Source organism: Meleagris gallopavo, chromosome 1 (assembly GCF_000146605.3).
Source record: "Meleagris gallopavo isolate NT-WF06-2002-E0010 breed Aviagen turkey brand Nicholas breeding stock chromosome 1, Turkey_5.1, whole genome shotgun sequence".
Taxonomy (NCBI): Eukaryota; Metazoa; Chordata; class Aves; order Galliformes; family Phasianidae; genus Meleagris; species Meleagris gallopavo.
In genome coordinates this window covers 130,418,962-130,442,655 of record NC_015011.2, presented here as the reverse complement: position 1 = coordinate 130,442,655, position 23,694 = coordinate 130,418,962, and the positions used below count along the sequence as shown (strand labels likewise).

At 37.5% G+C, this 23,694-nt stretch overlaps 1 protein-coding gene across 2 annotated transcripts in view; it reads right to left on the bottom strand.

Annotated features, from left to right (window-relative positions):
* TMEM182 (transmembrane protein 182) overlaps nucleotides 1–23,592 on the bottom strand; it is a 34,346-nt gene extending 10,754 nt beyond the window's left edge. Inside the window, exons 1-5 of one of the 2 annotated variants that reach the window (XM_019623251.2) lie at nucleotides 23,197–23,592; nucleotides 19,485–19,767; nucleotides 11,864–11,963; nucleotides 10,748–10,846; nucleotides 1,568–1,705 (exon numbers count right to left, since the gene is read on the bottom strand). In XM_019623251.2, the coding sequence (XP_019478796.1) occupies nucleotides 1,568–1,705; nucleotides 10,748–10,846; nucleotides 11,864–11,957 (331 nt within the window). In that variant the 5' untranslated portion in view covers nucleotides 11,958–11,963; nucleotides 19,485–19,767; nucleotides 23,197–23,592. Of the gene's footprint in view, nucleotides 1–1,567; nucleotides 1,706–10,747; nucleotides 10,847–11,863; nucleotides 11,964–12,338; nucleotides 12,695–19,484; nucleotides 19,768–23,196 lie in introns of those variants that run through there. The other variant, XM_003203156.3, reaches the window with a different exon arrangement.
* Nucleotides 23,593–23,694: the final 102 nt, after the last annotated feature.

The window sequence follows — 23,694 nt, the reverse complement described above, 5'->3', positions numbered from 1 at the left end:
GAGCTTGGTAAAGCATTGGAACACGCTGCCCAGGAGTGTGGAGTCTGCATCCCTGGAGGCATTGAAGAGATATGTGGTTGTGGCAGTAATTGACAAGGTTTAGTGATGGGGCTTAGTAGGTCAGGCACATGATTTGACTTGGTGATCCTGAAGGCCTTTTCCAACCTAGATGATTCTATGATTCGATAGTATGTTCATCTGAGCCACCTTCAGAATAGCTCAGCCCCTCCTCCAGGATGAAATTAACTGCCAGCTGGAGAACTTCGTAGCTAAAGTTTTGACTTTTAATGACTATTGTTATCGCCTTCAACAGGCCTCTTAGGGAAGCCAAGGATGAACTAGCCTAGACTTGTGGAATCTAACTTGCTTAAATTAGGGCAGATTAACTGACTCAGAGTGGAGAAAGCACACTTCACTTCAGAGGTCTCCTTGCTAGTTCCTGGTGTCTTACCATTTCCTCCCTTATAGTCTCTAACACTTTCTAGAGACAGCAGAGATTTTCACAGATTACAAATGTAGCAAATGAGCAGGACTTACAAAAGCATTTAATTAGCAAATCAGTGACCAAAATAATGAAATACCTTAGAAATTCCAACAGATCATGAATATTTTTACACGTCTTTTAAAAGTGTGGAGGAGTAATCCCCAAAGGAGCAAATGCAAGTATTCCAGAGTTTTTTCAGCAACAATATTATAAAACACTTCACATTTCACTGAACATGTTTTAAGAGGAAATTATGATCTTATTAGCATGTGTATGCAGATATGCAATATGAAGAAGGTAAGCAGGTTGGTAGGTCAATAATGGAAGTAGAAATAGAGTTCAAGCCTCTTGATCTTGGCATGAGTGTTCTGCCCCACAACACCAAGATGCATACAAACTAGGATGATGATGAGCACATATTGTCATTTATATCCTAAAAAACTATTGTTTTATACATCTTTCCAGAGTCAAAGTTAATAGAATAGTGACCCAGAAAGCTGGCCATATCAGCTCAATCCTGGGAGGATGCATCCTACAAATTATGTGTGGGTTATGAGGAAAGAGAAAATTCAGTTATTTACTGTGTTTCATTTACAGAAGCTTAGAGCTCCCACTTACTCATATTTGATAACTATTTTGTGTACTCCAATCACATACAAAACACATCTCGTATACTTGTCATGTGAATATGCTGTGTCTTTCAGCTTCTTTAGAATCTGCCGTTACCACCTTCACTCCCTGTCCCTGACTTCCCTTAGCAGAAGTCCTTGAGAATCCTACAAGGCAGCATCCTAAAGATGCCTGCCTTTTCCTGCTCAATAAGTAGATTGAAAATGCAGTGATTCCATGAACGGTCCTGTACTTCTTTCTTTTTATTGTAATCAAAAGGTAGCTTTCTGAAAGGCTTCAAATAACAGTAGAAAGAATTGTACCCAAGGCAGATGCTCCACAAGCCAAAGCACAGGGGCACAAACTTCCTTTTTTTTAACCATGATTGTATAATTTTTGTTACAGAAAATGGGGAGAAATACCTCATCCTTTCTATTCTAATGCCTTAACTGATGGAGCAAACAATATACTTACCAGCAATAATGTAAAAGCCTCCTCCTGCTTTGTATAGAATATGGCTGGCAAAAGGAGCTGCACAGATGATCAGGAAACTAGCCATCACAATAGTGATCACTCCCAGGAGCATCAGAACTGTCCAGAAACCTCGATAAACTGGAAAAAAGGAAGAAAAAGAACGCATATCAGACTTTTTTAGAACTTAAGTTACATATTTGGCTAATAAAGATTTTTCTTTTCCACTTTTCCACTTATTGACAAACCAAACATTCATTCCATTGTGTATGTACATTATATATCACATGGATCAAAGGAGATTCAGAACCCAGTTCCTATCTGGTGATCATGAAAAACAGTGTTTAAGTTACCTCAAATGAAGTCCACCTACTTAACATTTAGACAGTGACTTGAAAAACAGTAACTTGACAAAATCTATGATGTTTAGAAAATGGTGTACTGAAGTTGCAGCAAAGATTCTTTTGGAGAAATGATTGGACTGGTTGGATATAATTGTTTCACCAAAATTGACTGGGAGAAACAGAGGACTGTAACATTTTGACTTTCTCAGTACTCAGATCCTACCACCAAAAGCAATCTGTAAATTCTCTATAATTTTCAAGTTCATCATTCTTATTAGTTTATATACAACAGAAGGAAATCTAAAGCAGGAAAGAAGAGAAACTTAAAAAAAAAAATGATAACTTGAAAAACAATTTTTAAACCAGGCTGTTTCTGCTCTAAAATTCTTTTTATTTTATTAGAATTTGATGTTTCAGAAGTCCCTGCTAGACAGTGCCAAGCAGTGCTTAATTAATGGATGCAGCTGGTGATAAATGAGCCGAGAGTTTTGTGACATACTCTGGCCAAAAGAGTCTTTCTAACAACTATTTTTTAGCTGCTTAATTGCACATCCATTTAACAAAGTCATCATTTTACAAATGCTACAAGACTGACATAAATTTCTCCCATGAATTTAAAAATTGGTACATTAACAGAACCCATTAGTAAAATTATGAGTTGCAAAGATCTCCATCGTCAGTTCTGAAAATCTTGAAGCACTGACAATTCAGTCAGTGAAAAACATTTCCACCCAACTGAGGGAAAGCACATAAGCCAGCTGGCACGTCAGAAAAAGTGAGTCACAAAAGAAACTGCCACTTATCGTTTGACAGCACCTACTTACTGTTATAGCAAAACACAACTAAGTAACTATTATACTGGTTCAGATCCTGAAAGTTTCAAATCCATCCTGCCTGCTAAAGCCAGCTATTCTGGAATAATTCAGGTTTGCTCTCATCGGAAATCTGAAGGTGAACTACATGTTACTAGCTTGTGCTTCCCATCAGTATGTTTCAAAAATCTACAGTTTTCAACTTGACCAGCTTAACTCATGTTAAAGTATACATCATCTTGCTTATCTCAGCCTTGTATATGTATGTGTTAGTTAGATCACATTCACCACATCACATTAGCCACACTTTTAAAATAACGCCCTTTTTAATCCAGGCAAAGACTCAGAGATATAATTTTCTGCCACGCTGATCAGCAGATTTGGGCATAGGGAAGATGAATGTGTCTGAAATTAGCTGGCAGAGGAATAAAACTGTTTTTTGGTTCATATCCAATACACAGCTTCCTTCTATGTAAACAAATAAATAAATATTAGGTGAGAAATAAGGCTCTGGTTCAGCAAAGCAGTTAAGTGCGTGTTATGCTTTAAGTACTCAAATTCTTAGGGGATTTAGGAACCTGTTTAAAGTTAAACACATAGTTTAATGATTCACTTGATGCAAATGGACAGTGAATGGAGGCTAGAGAAAGTAAATCTCTTAAGTCCTTCAGTCTTGGGTCTTTGAAGCAATTTCATATTATTTTACTCATGGGGCTACTTTGTTAAGCTCCATTGCAGTTCCCAAGTCCATGGGACATTACTTCCTCATTTAAAACCTAATACTGCTAAATCAGCCTATAACCACCCAACTCTTTTACATGGATGGCCCAAGGTACTTCAAAGTCACGCTACGTAACAGGGCACATTGGCCAAAATGAACTTTGAAAGGGCTTACTTCAATATCATTATGGTCATTCCCTGAAGTTATACAGCAGTGTTTCTAGAGATAGAAGAGGACATAAGCTTCTACAGCATAATGAAATTAGTGTGCAGTTTCATTATCTGGTCTTGACATTAGCTTTTAGTGAAATTTTACCAGAAAAGCTTGATTTGCTCAAATATTCCTGAAAAATAAACACAAAAGGAGTACAAATATAATTGATGAAAAAATGTTTAAACCTCTTTGTGGCTATACAAGAGATAAGCAGTTTCTCTGCTTCAACAGAATAACTATTTTATGCATTATAAGTAAAATACTGATTTGACTTAGCTATCTTCTGGCATAACTTTCCATTGTATTCCTCTATAAATAATTATTTTCTCTGGTGAATTGTAGGGGTATTCTGATAGTCCTAACAGTTGTTTATCCAGCAACTTTATCATTAAACATCAATTAGAAAATAAAGAAGATAGGTAAAGAAATCTGCAGAGTTCCCTAATCTATCTTTTTATGCAAAATCCTACCCCCACAATCTACAAGACTTGTGGCACAAGTCCAAGGAAACATCTTAAGAGACCCTGAAGCATGTCTAGAGAAGGGCAATGAAGCTGTGAGGGTCTGGAGAAGAAATCTTACAGGGAGAGGCTGAGGGAACTGGAATTGTTCAGTCTGGAGAAGAGGAGGCTCAGGGGAGACCTTATCGCTGTCTACAACTGCCTGAAAGGAGGCTGTGGTGAGGTGGGTTTGGCTTTTTCTCCCAGATAACAGAGATAGGACAAGAGATAATGGCCTCAAGTTGTGCCAGGGGAATTTCAGGTGGAATATTATGAAAAATTTCTTCTCAGAAAAAGTGGTGAGGCACTGAAACAGGCTGTCCAGAGAGGTGGAGGGGACACCATCCCTGGAGGCGTTTAAGAAAAGGGTAGACGTAATTATTAGGGACGTGGTTTAGTGAGTAATATTGGTGGTAGGTGGACGGTTGGACTAGATGATCTGAGAGGTCTTTTCCAACATTAACGATTCTATGATTTACTAAAGGAGTTAAAAGACAACCATTTTTTTTGCAAAGAAGACTTCACTTACTTCATATTCAGACAATTTTTTGCTTAGATCAGTTTCCCACCTTCTCTGTTTAGACGAGCAATTCCCATGGGGCTAATAAGTCAAAATTACAGAGTAACCCTATTGCTATCATTAGTTTAGCTGGCATAAACAGATAAACAAAAAAGAGCTAGTTGAAATAAGCCAACCTAATAATGAACTTTCTAAGTCAAGAGCATCACTGCTCTGAGATTGAGGTGAACCATGACCGCTAAAAGGCAACAGAAAATGCTTTTTGAATTATGGTTCTTTATAGCCCCTGAAAAGGAATGATACTGTAATCCAAACAGTCTGCTTCAATAATATTTGTTCAGTGCACCCATACAAGATGTTAAGAGAAGTCTGCATCATTTCAAGTATTGCTGAGGTAGTTCATAAGATTGCCCATTTTCTGGCCAGAGTACAAGGAATTCACCTCTGCAAAAGGTAATAGGCACTAAGTAAATTTACTTCACAGATATGTCAGAATTATCTATCTCAAGTAGGTATATTATTCCAAGTATTTCCTGCAGTGGAAGAAATAAAGTATAAGCATTACCACACAGTCTGAAATAAATGTATTTGCAGTGTTAACCTTAGGTATCATTGCTCTATGTTGCAAGAGTGCTAAACAGAGAGATGTGTAACTTGTCTTGGTAAGCTGTCCCTTCATCAGGGTACAACATTTGTCTTGGTAGTGACAGGCAGGCCTAAAAATAAGACAGTACTTAGAGGACAACAGGAGTACAGCTTGTATGCTTGTCTTTGAGCTCTGCACCTTCAACCTATATGCTGCGGGAATAATACAGCTGCAATATATTCCTCCAAAATTGCATGACCTGTAATTCTGCCTTGCTACTGCTTTTCTCCAAAAACATCCTAAGTCAGATTCTTCTAGAGACTTCTGCATCATTTGAAAAGTAGCCATAGTATTGGGTTTTGAGCAAGGGGAGTGGATTATGGAGAAATAGTTATGAAAAGGTTCCTTTTGTGGATTCCAGATCCACAATAAACTCAAGCTACAGTTTCATATTTTAAGATGTTACTGGTGCATGATGTGAAAAAGAAGCAATAATGCATTTGAAAAATTACACAGTCATGCCACCTAAAAGGCAAGACAGTTTTTATGTGGTTACAATGCACACTTCAGAAGTTACATAGTCAGCTATTCAGGAACAAGCTTAGCTCATGACACCATGTGGCACACATCTACTACTAGAGACACTGGTATCAACCTCACTGAAATATATCACATATTTTATTGTCCTTGCTGGCTTCAGGAGTTTCAAAATCTCAACAATGGAAAAGACTTGGCCCATACATTTTCTATGGCCAAGAAATAAATCAAAACAACAGCAACAAATCTGCTTAATATTGAACACATTAAGCCCTACAAAGCTGAAAATCTTTTTGAAGAATTTTTGTGTGAGTACAGTGCTTCATTGCTAATAATAGTTAAAATGACTTGGAGAACTTGCCAAAAATTTTCACCAATAAATTTAAGTCCTTAAGTGAACCTTTCCTGTGATTTGACTATACAGAGTATTTTAGAATATGCTTACTATTTAATGTAAGAGATATCAAAATACTTTTGACAACAGGCATCAAAATGCCACCCACAATATAAAGTACAGTGAAAGGTAAGTGCCTGAGGTGCTCTAAATCAGAAGCATCTTCTCTGCAGATAAACCACTGTAAACAACATCACAGCTCCCATCAGAAGTGTGAGGCAACACAGTAAACCTTGTAAAACTGTTCCAGTTTCACTAAGTACCCTTAACTATCCCTTAGTAGTAATAATCTTTTTTTTTTCTTCAAATAACCTTAACAGTAAAACAAATATAGTATTTGCAGTCTGAATATATTGCTTTTTTAAATGCTTCCTGCTTCATTACTGCTTGGTGGCTGGGGAGTTTTCCCTCAGTAAATGTACTATATTACAATTTCTCATGGACAATTATATGACCATCTTACATAACAGCATTTTTTCCCCTAAAAATAGGCTACTTCTAGCATTTCACTAGACAATTATTATTTTCAGATTTCATTGCTGATATTTCCTAGATTACATTAGGTTAATTTTAGCCCAGTAATACACGTGCCAGTAAATTTGATAACACTATTATAGATGCAATAGTTGCTGAACCAGAATTTCTCTTCAGTTCTATAAACATTCTGTATTGCATATCATATTAGGCACTACTTCAAACACTGGCAGTCTGCCCAAGACTGGACAAAATAAGATATAAAGGCAAGGAAAAAAAAAATGTACTAGCAGCTACAGATCAGAGTATTAAACTGAAGTGCCAGAGCACTCCATTAAATGGCTCCAAATGTAGCTTCAGGCGGCACTGAGGCAATTTACAAAGTTAAGAAACCACTATTTATTTCCAAATAAACTTTGGAAAAAAAACGCCCCTCAAAAATAAAATTAATGATCTGAAGAAGTGCTAGATCTTGCACCTCTTTTTCTTAGAAATTATCACACTTTAGACAAACAGGACAACTTGTATGAGTAAGGACTTCAAACATTTTTCAAAACAGTTCTAGTATTGTCTGGTAGTACAAGAGATTTTTTATAAAAGTGTGAGAGCCTTGTATGTCACTGTTAAGTAAACCAGTAATGTGATACCATTAATTAACTTAGCTTGCAATGAATTTTTATTTAAGTACTATACTATTATGTTTTCAAAATAGCATGATGGGATAACTGATCTAATTATGATTATACATATGTGTATGTAGGTTTATATTAGAATAATATATTTCAAATAAAATAAATAAAAGATCACTCTCCGGTACCTTTCACTGTATGGTCTAACTTTTTTTTTTATTTCTAGCTTTCAGTCTGTTTCACTTATGTTTGTGAATCATCATAGAAATGAATCTGCTGGTGACACAATGAAGTGCTGTCTGTCTGCTTAATAGCTGCACACTGGCATGGCTGTCACCATAAACCATTGTAACATCACAGAAAGCCACTGGAGACAGGATTCCAATGACTTCACTTAGATTCCTAATTCAGGTTAAGACAAATGGCATTGACTGCAAATTTCTTTAAGTCCATTAACTGTAAATGATGGCTAGCACAGCTATTGATTGAAGCTTACACTGATGGTAGGTAAAGTCCTCCTCTCTCCACCATAATACTTAACAAAACTAGAGTATGAATAAAGCCATAATAATTGAGATTAAGATACAGAAAACTGCAATTTCAAAGAAGTCCTTTCTAACCCTTCCAAGCGAATCATGCATCTGACAGTAACGACGAAAGGAAGCCTGAAACATTAAAATATGCATTTGAATAAGACTATAACTCTTGACACCAAGAGCTCATAGTCTAAGTCTCCTCACCAGGTTGAACCAAGCCTTTTGAGTAAAGCATACTAACACTTTAGACTTTGAGATCTTCCGTGTTTGAGTCTTTTGGGATCTGTCACATACACAACTTAAAACCAATATATGGAAGGATGTAAATAAATTAAGAGAGGATAGATTTAGCTTCTTTTTAACTATATCTTAGGAAAAAAAAAAGTCTGAGCCAAACTATTACTGATACTAAAGCCAAAGGAATAATTGCAATAGAGAACTTGGTCCACTCACTCCGATCAAAATTGATCCAAGATTTCATGGTTCCTCAGGAAACTTATGTTTGCCTGAGCTATTCTAACTGGATGGTATCATAGCATTCCAGCTATAAACTACACTTCTGTTTGCACTAGGGGCTTCAATTAAAGCCAATTTGCTCTGATAAGGCCCCACTGCCTCTTAAGCCAAACTGTGAATAAAAGAATTCACATGCCTTTGCTTGCTGAGAAAGTTCTCTGAACAGAAGGCTCGAGTTTCTCGAGTTTTTAAGAAAATTGTGTTGTACATACACATTTGATTTCTCTAATGAAATTTAAAGCTTTTTATTCAGCTGTTTATTTTTCAGCAAATTGAATATTTTTCAGATGACAGCATATTTCTTCTTATGCACTCCTAATTAAAATAAGACTTGAGGATCTCTCTAAAAACGAAGTGAAAAATCATTCTGAAGAACTAAGTGTGGTAGACTTTTTTTATCCCCAAAAGTGAACGTTTTAGAAAACTATGATCCACAAAAATGGAAATATTCTATCAAGATACAGTAGCAGAACCAAAAAAAAAAAAAGGAACAATAACCCCAATTTCTTGGTAGTGCCCTTTCATTCTGTGCTTTTTTATTCTTTTATTGAGATATTCTCATATTTAATATGAGAATATTAGGTTCAGCCATCTGGATGTACAAGTAGTTGACAAACTATTTTTCTGCACGAAGTCAAATGGAGGGTTTTCACCACTATCTTTTACAGAAAAGCATTTCCTTCACTGTGAATCAAGAAGGCAATAACTCTCAGTATTTCTTAATTTAGTAATTGTAGATTCTGTGAGGTTTTAAAAAGCCAAACATAATGGGCAGGCCTGTCAAAGTACACTAAAAGAAAACTGAATGTACTAACTGAAGAGATGATCATAAAACTTTCTTAATAAAAAGTTGTGAAAGATTCTTAAACAAGTATACTTGCTCTGGTAAATAACTCTGTTTGGATGCTGAAAATGAATTGGAAGCATAAAAAAAACCTCTCTGGTTTTAATGAGATCCAAAGCAATCCAACTGTATCTATTTATACAGCAGGAATGGCTCTGAATATTCTCTACCTGTGCCAGCATCTATAGTACAGTTCTGCCTATTTTTAATCTCCTAATATGAAATATAGATAGGAAAATTATATTTGAGCAGTGTTCTTTTGGCAAATATTAACTGAAATTAATTAAACTTTTGATGATATTCCTACTCCTTTCTTCTTCTTTGTTTGTCCACTTCTATGTAATCATGCAATATGATTTGAAGATCCTTTGTGAATGTATGAGTGCATGGTTGAATACCAACTTCGTCTAGATTATTAGGAGCAGATGGCTCTGTCATTTTCAAATGAAAAGATAAACTGTTCTAGATGTGCTTCAACATTACAGATTAGATCTCTGACTCTGAATGGTAAGGTATGAATTCTTCCTGGACAAACAGTTCATAATTTCTAAAGATTAACAGAACTGTTACCAATACAAATTCTTTTCCTTCTCATTTTTGCAGCATAAAAAATGGATTAGAAAGACACTTCAAAGTTAGCAAAGGTATAATTACAGCTTCAGGGATCACTTAAGTCATTGAGTCAGTAGCTCAGATACCAGCAGCATTCATACATCATAGGTTATTTCAAAAATTATATGAAATAACCATCAGAAGTGATAGTCTTAAAAATACATTTGCATAAAGCCCTTGATCTGATGAAATGTGACCAATTTTTTGAACTGAGTAGAAAAAACAGAGCTTTCCAGAGCTTTCCTTATGTATTCAAACACAAGGTTATCAGTGCTCTGTATCTTACATACGTATATATATTTATGTCTCTCTGTTACTGCACCAGAGTTTCTTGGCATTAATATCACCTTAACATAGTAAATATTTTCAAATACTAGAATTAATTCACAGAACAATACTTCACAGTAATAAAATGTTAGTTTATATTATTCATGTATGGCACACGATATTCAGTGTCTGTGTCAGCTGAGAGAAACTGGTACCTCCAGCATTCAGTGCAGTATATCTGAGTTAGTTGAATAAAATTAGACTGTAACAAGGCCCCTCTCTTCATTTCTCATAAGGTAAAAATGCAATATATTTCCACATGTGATTTATTTATTTAACAAGAAACAGTTTAATTGGAATACATGAGAAGAAGTAATTGTTTAAAGCATTCATCCTAAGAAAGATACTTTTTATTTTGAAGAAAAAAAGCATGAAAAGGAAATGTTTCTGCTTATAGAAATGATTTCCATTCTGCCATCATACTTAAAGCATTCATTTAAGTGCTTTGCTAAATAGTGTCTTAAATATGCACGTTGTAAAAGTCTGACAAGTACGAAACACCAAAACTGTATTAATTAAACTCTGTGGAGAGATAATGTAGTTCTGCACTAAAGCATCTGAATTGTTTTCTTGAAATTATGGGCATTGTATCCATTTGCAGCCAAAAAAAATACTTACTGACTGCAGAGTCGTAAGAAGTTGAGTTGTGTTCATCTCGCATATGAGGAAATGGTGAGAGGTAAGCATGTGTACAAATCTTAGAAGGTGACTGATTGGCTAAAAGAAAGAGAGAGATCGTTACTAATATTTTATTGCTTTGAGAATTTAATATCCTAAGACTGTTCTTCAAATTGATAAGCAGAGTTTCATAGGGTAAGATTCAGTGTTCCCCCCAGTAGCTTTGCAGTGGATTTTGCTTTCGTAAGAGACAGCAGCCTTTATCTTCTGCCAGGGATTTTCCTTAAAGGGCAGCTCAGATTTGTACTACAGGAACAGTAAATCAGCCTGGTTGAAGGGAAGGATCTGGTACACTGCAACACGTACATATGCTTTTACATGCATATGCATTTTTCTGTTGTGAGGGTTAATTATTTCTTGCTCATTACAGCATATCCAAGCAATGTATTTAGCAAAATATGGGTTACTGAAGTTAAAACTGTATGAAAGCACCTGTTTTTCACTAGGTTTGTTAAAACTCAGCAATAAGGTGAGGGATAACTATATCTCACAGGTTAGGTCAAACACAACAAGATAAGATTTGCAACCTTTTCTTCATTTGAAATTTTGGGGGCAAATACTATCTTCCAGAATCCTGGCACATATTGAAAGAAAACAGATCATCCGTACATTTAGTAGAGGTTTTTTTTTTGAAGGAGATGTGTCCTACACCATTCTCACCTACTGATAGAATTAGCTGGAGAAACTGCAAAAACTTCAAGCAAAAACTCATGGACTGTCCTAAGCATGAGACTCTTTTTCCCTGTTTTATGAAAATGAACAGACCATTAACAACATAGCAAGAGACTGTCTTGATAAAAATGGACTCTCAGTTGAGATGACAGGCTACTACTGAAAGAGTAAACTGATAGTTAAACATGGATGATTTTGTCCTGGGATATCCTTTAGTACAGATTTTAAAAGTGTTTGTCGCTTTTGAATTTATTTGAAGATAGATTAAGAACCTGATCACTGAATAGACCAAATGAAATTCAGTGATTCATAAGCACTAAGAAAAGCTCCACAGCTTTGAGATCCAACTATTGTAGATAACATAAAAAGAAAGGTATTACTTACTGTACCAGAACTTCCACATGCTGGTGTTATGCTCTCTTACATTTCCACTAAACCAGCACCTCCAGAAGAAACCTTCATGATGAAACGTGGCCATCTCAGTCTATGAAAAGTAAAAATAAAAATGAAAGCCTTTATCATACTATTTTTCAAACAGGTGAAAGAATGAAGTTCAAGTGAAATTAAGATATTTATGTAAAAAATAACACCATTACAATGACACACAGCCTGTCTGAGCAGAGGTTAGCTATAGCCTGTCTATACAGTTATAGTTCCTGTGTGAGAATGTCGTATTGCTAAAGTAGTATCATAAAAAATGAATGAATTTTAGACTTGATTACAGCTGTTTACAAGAGGTTTTGAAGTAGGCTTATAAGCCTCCAGAATGTCAAAATGAGTATGTTCAAAAATTCATACAGAATTGAATCCCTAAGAAAGAAATAAATCTAAAAAATTATAAATAAAAATCCATACTAACCCCAACATCCTCAGGTGCTTTTGAACACCTCCCTACTTCTGTAGAAAGAAGCCAATAATCAGTTCCAAATGCCACCAAAAAGAGCAAAACTCCTAGAGCTGCGAATAAACCTCCAAAAAATATCCCCACACTCAGTTTCATTATTGAACTTATCTTCACAAAAAAAAAAAAAAAAAAAGCAATTCTTTTTTTTCAGTTACTTAAGAAGAAAAAGAAAATTATTAGGCAAGTGGCTAGAAAGCAGTTTGAAGAGTACAGCTCATATCTGAAGAAGTTTCTCTTTGCTTGACTTTCTGCTGTGTTTCCCAATGCCCTGTGAATTGATTTCTGTCTCCTAATTTGTGTTCCATGTGGCTGGCTCAAGCCTGACAGATGAAAAGGGTCATCTATTTTAGGACACTGATGGCAGAGCTTCATTCTGTTACTCTGTCTGGGCGAGGCCAGTCAAAATAGCTGACCTTCCCCTAACTAATCAAGGATTGACTTGAAATATTATTGCAGCTGGTACATCAACTTCAGTGGAGCTGGAGCTGCAATAGCCCTGTCAGTCCATGCAAAACATGATACAGAGTACAGAGACACAGTAAGGGCTTCTAAGATCCAGTACTGGTAGTGGAAGGTTCCCTGGCTATTAGCAGGAAATGAAACATACACATCACTTTGGAAGTTACTAGCAGCCACTTTACTAAATAAAGGCTGAGATTTTTTTATGGAACTTTGAAAATATGGTAGCCAAATCTCAGAGATGCCTTTGAGAAGTACTGATCTGGAGGTATTATAAGTGTACTTAGTTTTAGAAATTTATACCTGTACCACACCTCCTCACATTTGTACAGAAACAATAATCTTTTTTCAAAAAGAAGGCACTTTTCCACATGTATGTTCTGGCCATTTTGGAAGGTGAACGGGTGACATATATAAACTCTAAGGACTCACTGCACAAGAAAAAGGCTTTTCCAACAATTTCTTGTCGTGCCAAGCAGTCCTTCTTTAGCATCTCCAGTGGAACACAGAGCAAGCTCCTGCAGAAGTTCGTTGAGTTTACACTATACACTGGATCCTGCTGTCCTTATCCAGTGACATTCCATTGGCATTATCTATCAGCAGAGTAAATAATATTCCCTTATCGTTCTACAGTGGGAAGTGCTGGGATCAAGAGAAAAATGAAGTCAATTCACCCTAGAAAATATTTGCCACAGAATTTTTTGCAGCAGACTTAGCTCTCTAAACTGGTATTCCTACTGCTAATATCTTCTCGGGCAGTACAGCAGTGTACTGAAGGAAACTAACAGAAAAGACTGATTCTACCCTCTTGAACATCCAGACAAATGAACCAGAGATGTGTCCTCAGTGTTTTTATAACACTACATCATCTACCTAATGCCATATTTGCAAGTTACAATTCATACTCTATTCAAATTTGATACTATAGTAATTTAACACAAGCATTTCTGTGAGTTTTTTAGACACTTCTACACTGCATAGTTTCAGTGTACAAGTGTACACAAAACAGTAAATAAATTTCCAGTCAAAAAAACTTTTTTTGTTGTATTTGCTTTCCCTTTCAGGTATTTTTGCTATACCTGAAGGTGGTGATCTTTGGAGAGTATGCTATTAAAGAAAAATAAATAAAAATTTATTAAGGAGAAGAAGAAAAATATGTAAAATGCCCAAGGAGTCACTGCTCCTGGAGTTCTGGAGGTATTCAAGAAATGTGCTGATGTGGCAGTGAGGGACATGGTTAGTGGACATAGTGTGGATGGGTTGATGGTTAGACTAGACAGCCTGTATGGGGCTGCTGAATCATGGCCTGAACCTCACCTGAGGCAAGCAATGAGTCAGCCACGGGAGCACAGGTGAAGGCAAATCACCTGTGCTGCAGGAAGGGGTGGAGCGTGGCTCCACCCCTCCTGGACCCATTTAAGAGCTGACTGCCAGTGGGGAAGGATCTCTCTGGAGATCTGCTCCTTTGGAGTTCACCTTGTGAGCCCAGGATAGGGTGAGTGACTTTCTCTTATTACTCCAATATAAATCATATTAGCTAAGCTCCTGGATATATATATACCATCTGTATATCCATTGATTATACACAGCCTTAGTGATCTTTTCCAACTTTTCCAACCTTACTGATTCCAGGATTCTAAGAATGCTTGAGAAAATAATGCATATTTTTGAGCGTGTTTTTAGAAAACAATTACTTGTCCCTCAGAAAAAAATTGTAGAAAAAAAAAATAGAAAAAGAACAACGGAAAAGTCAGATTCAGTGCAGGACTTACCTGTCCAGATGTAGCTCACATGAAATTGTTTACGTGTCTATCCATTACAGTCAATATAGCTCTAGTAAATACAAATGATGGAGCCTGGAGAGAGGTTTAGCATGACCTAGACCCAAAGAACTCAGTTCAGTCCCTCACCTAGACACCTAGCTCCACTGATTTCTCAGGGTATCCTACTGGCTTTCAGCTGCCACTCCATAGAATCATAGAATCCTTAGAGTTGGAAGGGACCTTTTGAAAGTCATCTAGTTCAACTCCCCTGCAGTGAATGGGGACACCATAGTTAGATCAGGTTGCCCAGGACTTTATCCAGCCTCATCCTGAAAGTCTCCAGGGATGGGGCATCAACTACATCTTTGGGTGACCTGTTCCCATGCCTCAGCATCCTCACTGTAAAAGACACTATGGAAGAGAATACCAGTTGGACAAGATTTTGTATAAGTACTGCAAAAGGCATGGCAGAATTCAGTGAAAATAATACAAATGCTTTTATAAGGTGCTGCTATTCATAGGAAGCAACAAGGAAACTGTGGCACTCAATGACAAAATGCCTTTTTCAGTGTTATGTCTGAAGTGAAAAGAGAACTCCAGTCTTCTGACAGCCACTGAACACAAATAATGAAAGAAATAAAATGGTTGGTTTCATTCTTACTGCACCCACCTGCTTCCAGGTGACTTCAGGTCAGACAAAAGAAAACACTTCAATGTGTCTGCAAACTCATTTCTGCATGGAAGTAACGCACTTTCATGTGTAGCTTCACACAAATCAGTCTGTATGAAGAGTGTCACTGTATTCAAATGACAGCTGAAGCTCTGACTATGTAGTAAAAGTATTTATTTTTAATATACCATACATGCATCCTCGTCTCAGCATAGAATGTTCTTCATGAGAAGATCTGTTTTAACTATTCTCTTATGTTTATGGCACATTCTCTGGCAGCACTACCTTCCAAATAGTCTAACATCTCCAGTACTATGCCTGACTACGGCAGGAATGAATCAGGAGACATATTCATATCTGTTATACCATCATAAAAATTCACCTTTTACACTACTTAAATGCTCACAGAAAGTCCCAGGGTGCATTTTCTCAAATTAAATTTTGAATGTTCCTCTACAGAATATAAAAATGTCCAAGGCAGTGAAAATTGGGCGAGGCTTATCAAATAAAAACAACCATTAATATGATTCTTAAACAAGTTAATTCCCCAATTCCTTCCAACGCTCCTACAGAATTTCTACAGAAAGATTGATACTTTAAAATCAAAGCCAAATTTATCCAAACCATAATGACAATGATATAATTAAATCAGTTTTAACATACAATCAATTTGGCCAGTTACGCCCAACAGCCATTGATTTTGTTGATTCATAGCGTGAAGATTGAAGGCTCTCCATAATGGATATATTTCAGTCTCATTGGACAAAGCTGGCAAAAGTTTTATGATTTTATTTCTGTTTAATTTTCTTTTGCAGATAAGGCTAAACTAATTCCTAAATCTGCATATTTTTGTTTACTTACGTATCTAAATGGTTCCAGCATCAATATATTATCTGAGCTCCTCCTCATATTTAAAAATAGAAAAGAATTAAAAACAAAACAATAGCAGGCTATTTCTTTCCTCCTTTTCTATCTGAAGGAGAAAAAGCTTGATTAGTTTATGGGAGGAGGGGGCTGTTTATTTGCTTGTTTATGTTTATGTGTGATTGAGTAAATGTCATGTGTGTACATTTGGAATTGGCAAGCAGCTTCTTATCTATGCTGGCAGATATGTCCATGATCTAAAACAGACTTTTAGAACCATCTGCATGTCTCACTACATACCAAAAAAAACAATTTTTCTAGCTGCCTCAGAACTGGGTTCTTCTGAAATCCTGAAGCCCGTTTATTGCCGAAGAAAAACATTTTGAACATCTACAGAATATCTCATCCACTGATTCAGATCTTTATCCTGTCCATCCTTCCCAGCTGGATAGCACATTATACACTGCACCTACAAGATCAATTGTCAGCAGTGTGCTGGGCAGACATACAGAGTATATAGAACAACTTGTCTATTAAGTCCTTGACTGGGATTCATCTTACCTAACACTAAACAGCTGCAGTGTAGCTGCCTTCAGTTAAACTTGTCACCTCAGTTTTCCTTTACAGTTACACTGGAGCTTCTAGGACACAGTCCACCTGATCTATTTTTGGATGACTACTTCAGTGTGCAATGAATCACACCCTAGAAATGCGTTCCTTTATTTTTTAATGACTTTTTTTCTCCACTGACTAAAAGGGGGCCTGGAATTATTAGTTTGAGATGCGATCACTTCAAAACTAATACTATAGTAAATCAGGTTACTTATCGCAGAATTATAGAATGTTTGAGTACCTCTGCAGATCATTTGATCCAACCCCTTACTCAAGCAGAACCATCTAGAGATGCTTGCTCAGGACAATGTCCAGGCGGCATCTGAAGATCTCCAAGGTGGAAGACTCCACAACCTCTCTGAGAAACCTGTGATAGTGCTTTCTTATTCTCACAGTAAGAAAGGATGCCCATTGTTTCCTGTCCTGTCACCAGGCATCACTGGAAAGAGCCTGGCTCTGTTCTCTCTGTACCCTCCCCTTAGGTATTTATATAGAATCATAAAATGATGTAGGTTAAAAAAGACATTTAAGATTATAAAGTCCAACTATTTACCTAACTACCACGTCCACTGCTAAACCACAGCCCTAAGTTCTATATCCATACCTCTCTTAAATATTTCCAGGAATGGGGACTCCACTAGTTCTGATGCTTTACCACCCTTTCCATGAAAAAATTCTTCCTGATATCTGATCTAGAACTCCCTTGGCTCAGCTTAGAAGATGTTTCCTCACATCCTGCTCCTTGTCACCTGAGAAAAGAGACCGACACAGTCCTTGATGGAGTCTCCTTTCAGGAAGCCTCTTCTACAGAAAAACCAACTTCAGTTCCCTCAGCCATCCTTATAACTCTTGTTTTCTAGTCCTTTTGCTAGCTTCATTGCTCTTCTCTGCACATGCTCAACTAACTCAATGTAATTCTAGTAGTGAACAATCTAAAACTGAACACAGTACTCGAGGAGCAGTCTAACCAATGCTAAGTACTTCCCTAGTCCTGCTGGCCACGTTGTTTCTGATGCAGGCCCAGTTGCCATTGGCCTCCTCAGCCACCTGGGCACACTGTTGGCTCATGTTCAGCCATCTGTTGACAAGCATCCCCAGGTTCTTTTCTGCTGGTCAGATTTCCAGCTGCCCTTCCCCAGGGCTATACCACTGCAAGAGGTTGCACAGGCTTAGGAACCAGCATTTAACTTCGTTGAATACCACACAATTGTATGTAGCTCATCAATCCAGACTACCCAGATCCCTCTGCAGAACTTCCCTACTCTCAAACAGATCAGCATTTCCTCCCAACTTGGTGTCATCTGCAAACTTACTGAGGAACTGCCTACCATAAACGAATGTCGACTGGGTCTGATCATCTGATTTTCTGCTATGTGCCATGTGATGGCACTCAAGATGATCTCTTACGTGACCTTCCTGGCACCAACGTCAGACTGACAGGCCTGTAGCACAGATGAAATCCCCTTGAACCTTCTCTACACTGAACAGCCAACCTCTCTCAACCTTTCAGCACAGGAAAGGCTCTGCACTTATTTATTTTTCTTTTTGTGGCCCTTTGTTGGACTCTCTCCAATATGTTCATGACTCTCTTGTTCCTAGATCTGGACACAGTTCTTCATATGTGACCTCATCAGTGCTCAGGGGGTGAATCACCTCTCCAGATGTGCTAGCAATACTCCTCCTAATGCAGAACAAGATAACATTAGCCGCCTTTGTGGCAAGGGCACATTGTTGGATCGTATAAATCCTGAGTAGAGATTGTAGAGCAGAAGTTATCTACTCATGGATTGAAATCAAGCCATTCTGAATACAGATATCACCGAATCATTCATTCTGCAAAACTGCTATGCTGAAATGCATAACTCATGAAGGGATGATAGTAACAATACATAGAGTAACTACACTTCTGACCTAAGCCAGTTACAGCCTCAACAGGAACACTATTACACTAACAAGAACAACCTTTTTTATGAGCCATCATATTTCCCTATTTTAATGTAATTTTAATATATAATATACAACCTCCTGAAGGGAGGTTGTGTTGAGGAGGGATTTGGCCTCTTCTCCGAGGCAACAAACAGGACCTGAGGAAATGACCACAAGTTGTACCAGAGGAGGTTTAGGTTAGACATGAGGAAAAAGTTTTTCTCTCTGACAGTGGTCAGGCACTGGAATGGCCTGCCCAGGGAGATGGTGGAGTCGCCATCCCTGGCAGTGTTCAAGAGGATGAGGATGCTACCAGATATGGTTCAGTAGCTTGTGGAAGCAATGGCAATGGGAGGATGGTTGGACAAGATGGCCTTGTAGGTCCTTTCCAACCTTGAGATTCTATGATTCTGTGGTTATATCTTATATTATACTTATTTACTGTGTGGGAGGTAAGGAAAACTCCATAAAATGTTAGCGTAAATACAAGCGGATCACTGTTTCACATATCGTACTCTGCAATATATTCCACATTATATCTACAGTGGATAATACAGGTAAACAACATGGGAAGGTAGAACAGTTTCAACTGAATCATAGTACTGATTCATGTTCTGATAAATCTATGTTCCTGTAGGTCGGACAAGATAAGTAGAATCATCAAAGGTACATGAGGGTGCATCTGGTTTACCCACATCCTTGATGAGTGCTCTAATCTTAAAATACAGGAAATCAGGGACAATACCATTATTGCTGTAACGGAATGACACACCCCTCATGCATTTTTCTCAGATATGAATGAGTTACCTAATTTTAGGTGTTCCAGGCAGTCTCCTGTGGAAACAATCATGTGCCTGCACTCCAGAAATGGTCAGACATGAAGAACTGTTCCTTTCTTCAGCACGTCCACTTTTGTCTCACATGGCTCTCTTCACAGCACGAAGCTGGTATGAAATTCACTTTGAGGCAGTAACTCCTACCATCTACTGCACAGACATTTTTTGTTTTATATTTTAGGATTTTACTCAGGAAAACTGAGAAAACAGCCTTCAGTCTCTTCTGTATATTTCCATCTTTGTGGCTCCTGAGGCTTCAGAAATAAAAAAAAAACAACAACACATATGTTGGGGAGGAGTGAAATAAGAGAACTGCAGTATGACAAGAAAGGGACTGGAGTATAAAGGACTTATCAAGGCCATTCTCTGTTCTAAAGCAGCATCAGTGATATCTAAATTGTACCTGACATAATTATTTTACCTGTTAAGCACTAATTGAAAGAACCATGGAAAGCTATGCAGTCTTAGTTATGTTGCTAACAGAAGACTCCAGAATGGAAGAACTAGGCCTAGTGGCTGAAACAGTTTCTTCCTTAAAAAAATGCTTAGAAATGCTTTCTAGGTCATTCTGTCTTACTCACAAGTATTTATAGTTTTGAGGTAGAAAATCAATTAAAAGGTTTCTTTCTATATCCCTTAAATCCAAAGATCTTTTCAGAAAGATTACACTTTAAATGTCTTTAATATTTTCAGAAGTTTCCAAACTCTAGTTCCTTTACTCTCAAAAGTATCTCTCAAAATGTTCTGGACCACCAGATTGTAACTTTTTCTACTGGGCTCACTTTGTATATGAAAAGTCGAAATGAGTGACAAATGTTATTGTAATGATCTGAAGCTGTAAACCAGAATGAAATAAGTCATTGTAAGACTTACTGCTAAATTTGATGACAGGTGGTGCATTTTGGCATCTTGAAATTTCCTAGTTGTAACACAGGAAGGAATTCATGAATATGTTCCATTTACTGCAATTCATGAATATGTTCCTTTTACTGCAAATTTCTGCAGTTGTCGTAGGTCTGCCTTACAAAATAATTTTAAGACCTTTATCTGACAATTTATAAGGTTTAAATTTTCTCCCTTCATAAAGGAATGAAAGGATCTTTTTAGAGAACTTTGTTAGATTTCAGATGACTTCCACCAGAGCTTTCACTTTATCTTGGCTTGAAGCACACACAGCTCCAAGGTGGCTGAGGTAGGATAGGTACAGACAACCTCAACCCCTTTCTTAGCAGAAGACACATTAGCATTTGCCACAGTAGATGTTTTTAGTGAAGGACTGCAGATCCCTTATCCCTTTTTCTCATTAGCAAACTGTGCCTGAGACATTCTCCCCCAGAGTACCTCTCCGCTCATTCATAATCTGAGGCAAGCTTGAGGAGGGTCAGATGTATAGCAACCTCACGTCATAAGATAAGCTTTTCCTGCTATTATAGCTCATTTTTAGAACCACCTCCCATTATCGAACATTATCCTTCAGTTATGACACCATAACTAGTCATAACAGTGGATTAGTATTCATACCACATAATTTTGATACTACTGCTGCTTCTAGGTAATGGAAAAAAAGGTAAGATGTACTTCTTGAGAGAAGACTCTCCATTCACAATTTCAATCTGGAGACATATCCAAAAATTCTGAATCCACATGCTGTTTTCTGTTACTGAGTATGTATTGCTTTACTGATGTAATTAAAGAACCATCCAGTAGAAAGTCAAGTATCTTACAGTAAGACAAGTTGCAGTATCAACCAAGTAATTCTGCCCTAAGAGATATATTAGACTGCTTCTATTTAAATAAGACAGTGATAAATAGACTTCATCATATTTCATTCCTTTAATTCTTTGTAAGTTAATCTCTTATCAGACATATTTTTATTTGGGAGATTTATCCTATTTTTTTAATTGCAGTGACAGAAAAAAGTGGGATGTTCTGAGGTAGCAAGAACCATCTGCTTTCAGTTCAAAGGCAACAGAGATCTTTACTATGTTATTATACATTATTATACATTATATGTGTATATATGTATGTTATACATTATATATTATACATTTTTCTTACACATTATGCAAAAACAGATGCACGTTTTAAATAATGTAATCAAGTTTACCAATACAAAAGCAGTAAGAAATCTGTTAAAAGAACAGACACCTGTATGTTTTTGTTTGTTTTTTTTAATCCACTTGGCGCTGAAAATGTTATTGGAGCAATCGAAAACTAAGTTCTGTTGCTTTACAAGCCATTCTGCAATGGAGTAGATGCAAATAGCAGACAAAACTAAAAATCAGTTCTTATTGACAAGAATTTTGGGGCAGACTGCAGTATTCTGTCCCAATTATATTAAATCATTTGGATCTTCACAATCTGAAGAGGAAGTAGAATTACTAACTGCTTTCTAGACTTATCACAGAGACTGACATTTACAAAGCATCTCAACTTTTTCGGCTGGTCTCAGTTGGCCACAAGAGTCAATCTGTCTTACAACCCAGGAACACTATTGAAACCCTCACAACATCTTTTAATCATCCACTTTAATAGTTGACAGCCTTCAGACCATTTCCATTTCTTCTATCAGAGTTGAAGTAACCAAATTAGCATAATAGTGAGCAGACTGACAAAGTAGTGTCAATTCTCATGGTACTCAATACTTCAATAATTCATTGCATTTTGTTGCATTTCAGAGGAAGTGTATGTAATTGTGATTCCCAGGATTGCTATATCCAAAGTTTTAAAAATGTCTTTATTCTGAAAGAATGTTATTCAAAGTGAAAGAGCTAAATGGGGTGAACTCCAAATATTACAAGCACTGGGATATTAAACAGCTCGGTTATCTGGAAAATCAATAGCACCTTTGTCCCCGTGCATACACTAGGCTATCCATAAGTAAGGCATGTATCTAGGAATATTTCTTGCTTTCAAGCTTTTTTTCCTTTTAGCTTAACTATTCAGAACCATGAGGAAAATGACATACCCTTCTCCCCTTCTCCTGTTTTGTGACCTAATTCTTTTAAAGACCAGATATTTATTTCTTATTAAAACATGAGGATAGAACTGAAGTTGTTCCATTAACCAATCAACAACTGACATTCTCTAATTTTAACTGGTGCTTATGTTTAAAATGTAAACATCATCATCATCATTTTTCAAAAGCAGCTTCTCAGAGATAATGAAATAATCACTAATCACTAATAATGGGCTCCTCACTACAAGAAAGACACCGAGGCTCTGGAGCATGTCCAGAGAAGACCAACAAAGATGTGAAGGATCTGGAGCACAGGTGTTATGGAGAGCAGCTGAGAGAACTGGGATTGTTCAGTCTGGAGAAGAGGAGGCTTGGGGGAGACCTTATCACTCTCTACAATGACCTGAAAGGAGGTTGTAGCAAGGTGGGGGGTTGACCTCTTCTCCCATGTAATCAGTGGAGGGAGAGAATGGCCTCACATTGTGCCAGGGGAGATTCATGTTGGATATTAGGAAACATCTCAGAAAGAGTAGTGATGCAGTGGCACAAGCTGCCCAGGGAGGTGGTGCAGTCACTATCCCTGGAGGTGTTCAAGAACCGTGTGGATGTGGCACTGAGGGATGTGGACAATGGGCATGGTGGGGGTGGGCTGACAGTTGGACTGGATGATTTGAGAGGTCTTTTCCAGTCTTAATGATTCTATTCTATGATTCTAACTATATACCTTTCAATAAGAAATCAGGATGTCCATCTTCCCAGGATGTGGCAGTCGGACAGGGCTGCTTCCCAGGGGGGGAGGCAGAACCAGAAGCATACAGGTTTAAAAGCCATCTTTCTACAGCAGCCAGGAGGACCGTGAGAAGAGCCATCACCATTCTGCTAGGGCTTATTTCTGCTTCCAAAACTCCTCCGTTTCTGCTTTCCTCGGGGCCTCGGGCCCTGTGGTGACAGAGGCACAATGAGAAGCTCCCCGCAAACACACAAGAAGTAGCAGGAAGGGCAAATTCCTACAGGTGAGCAGGGGAAGGCAAGGATTCTGAAAGTCTCCAAAAACTGAAAAGACCTTCTCGCCCGCCTAAAGGGGAAAAAACACAGATTTAGCGGTTGACACAAACATACTTGCCAACACAAACAAAACGCCCAGGTTAGGAGACCACGCTCAATCACTACCCGCCTCCCCCCTTTCCCTGCCGCCATGTTTCCGTCGTTCCCCGGCATTGCG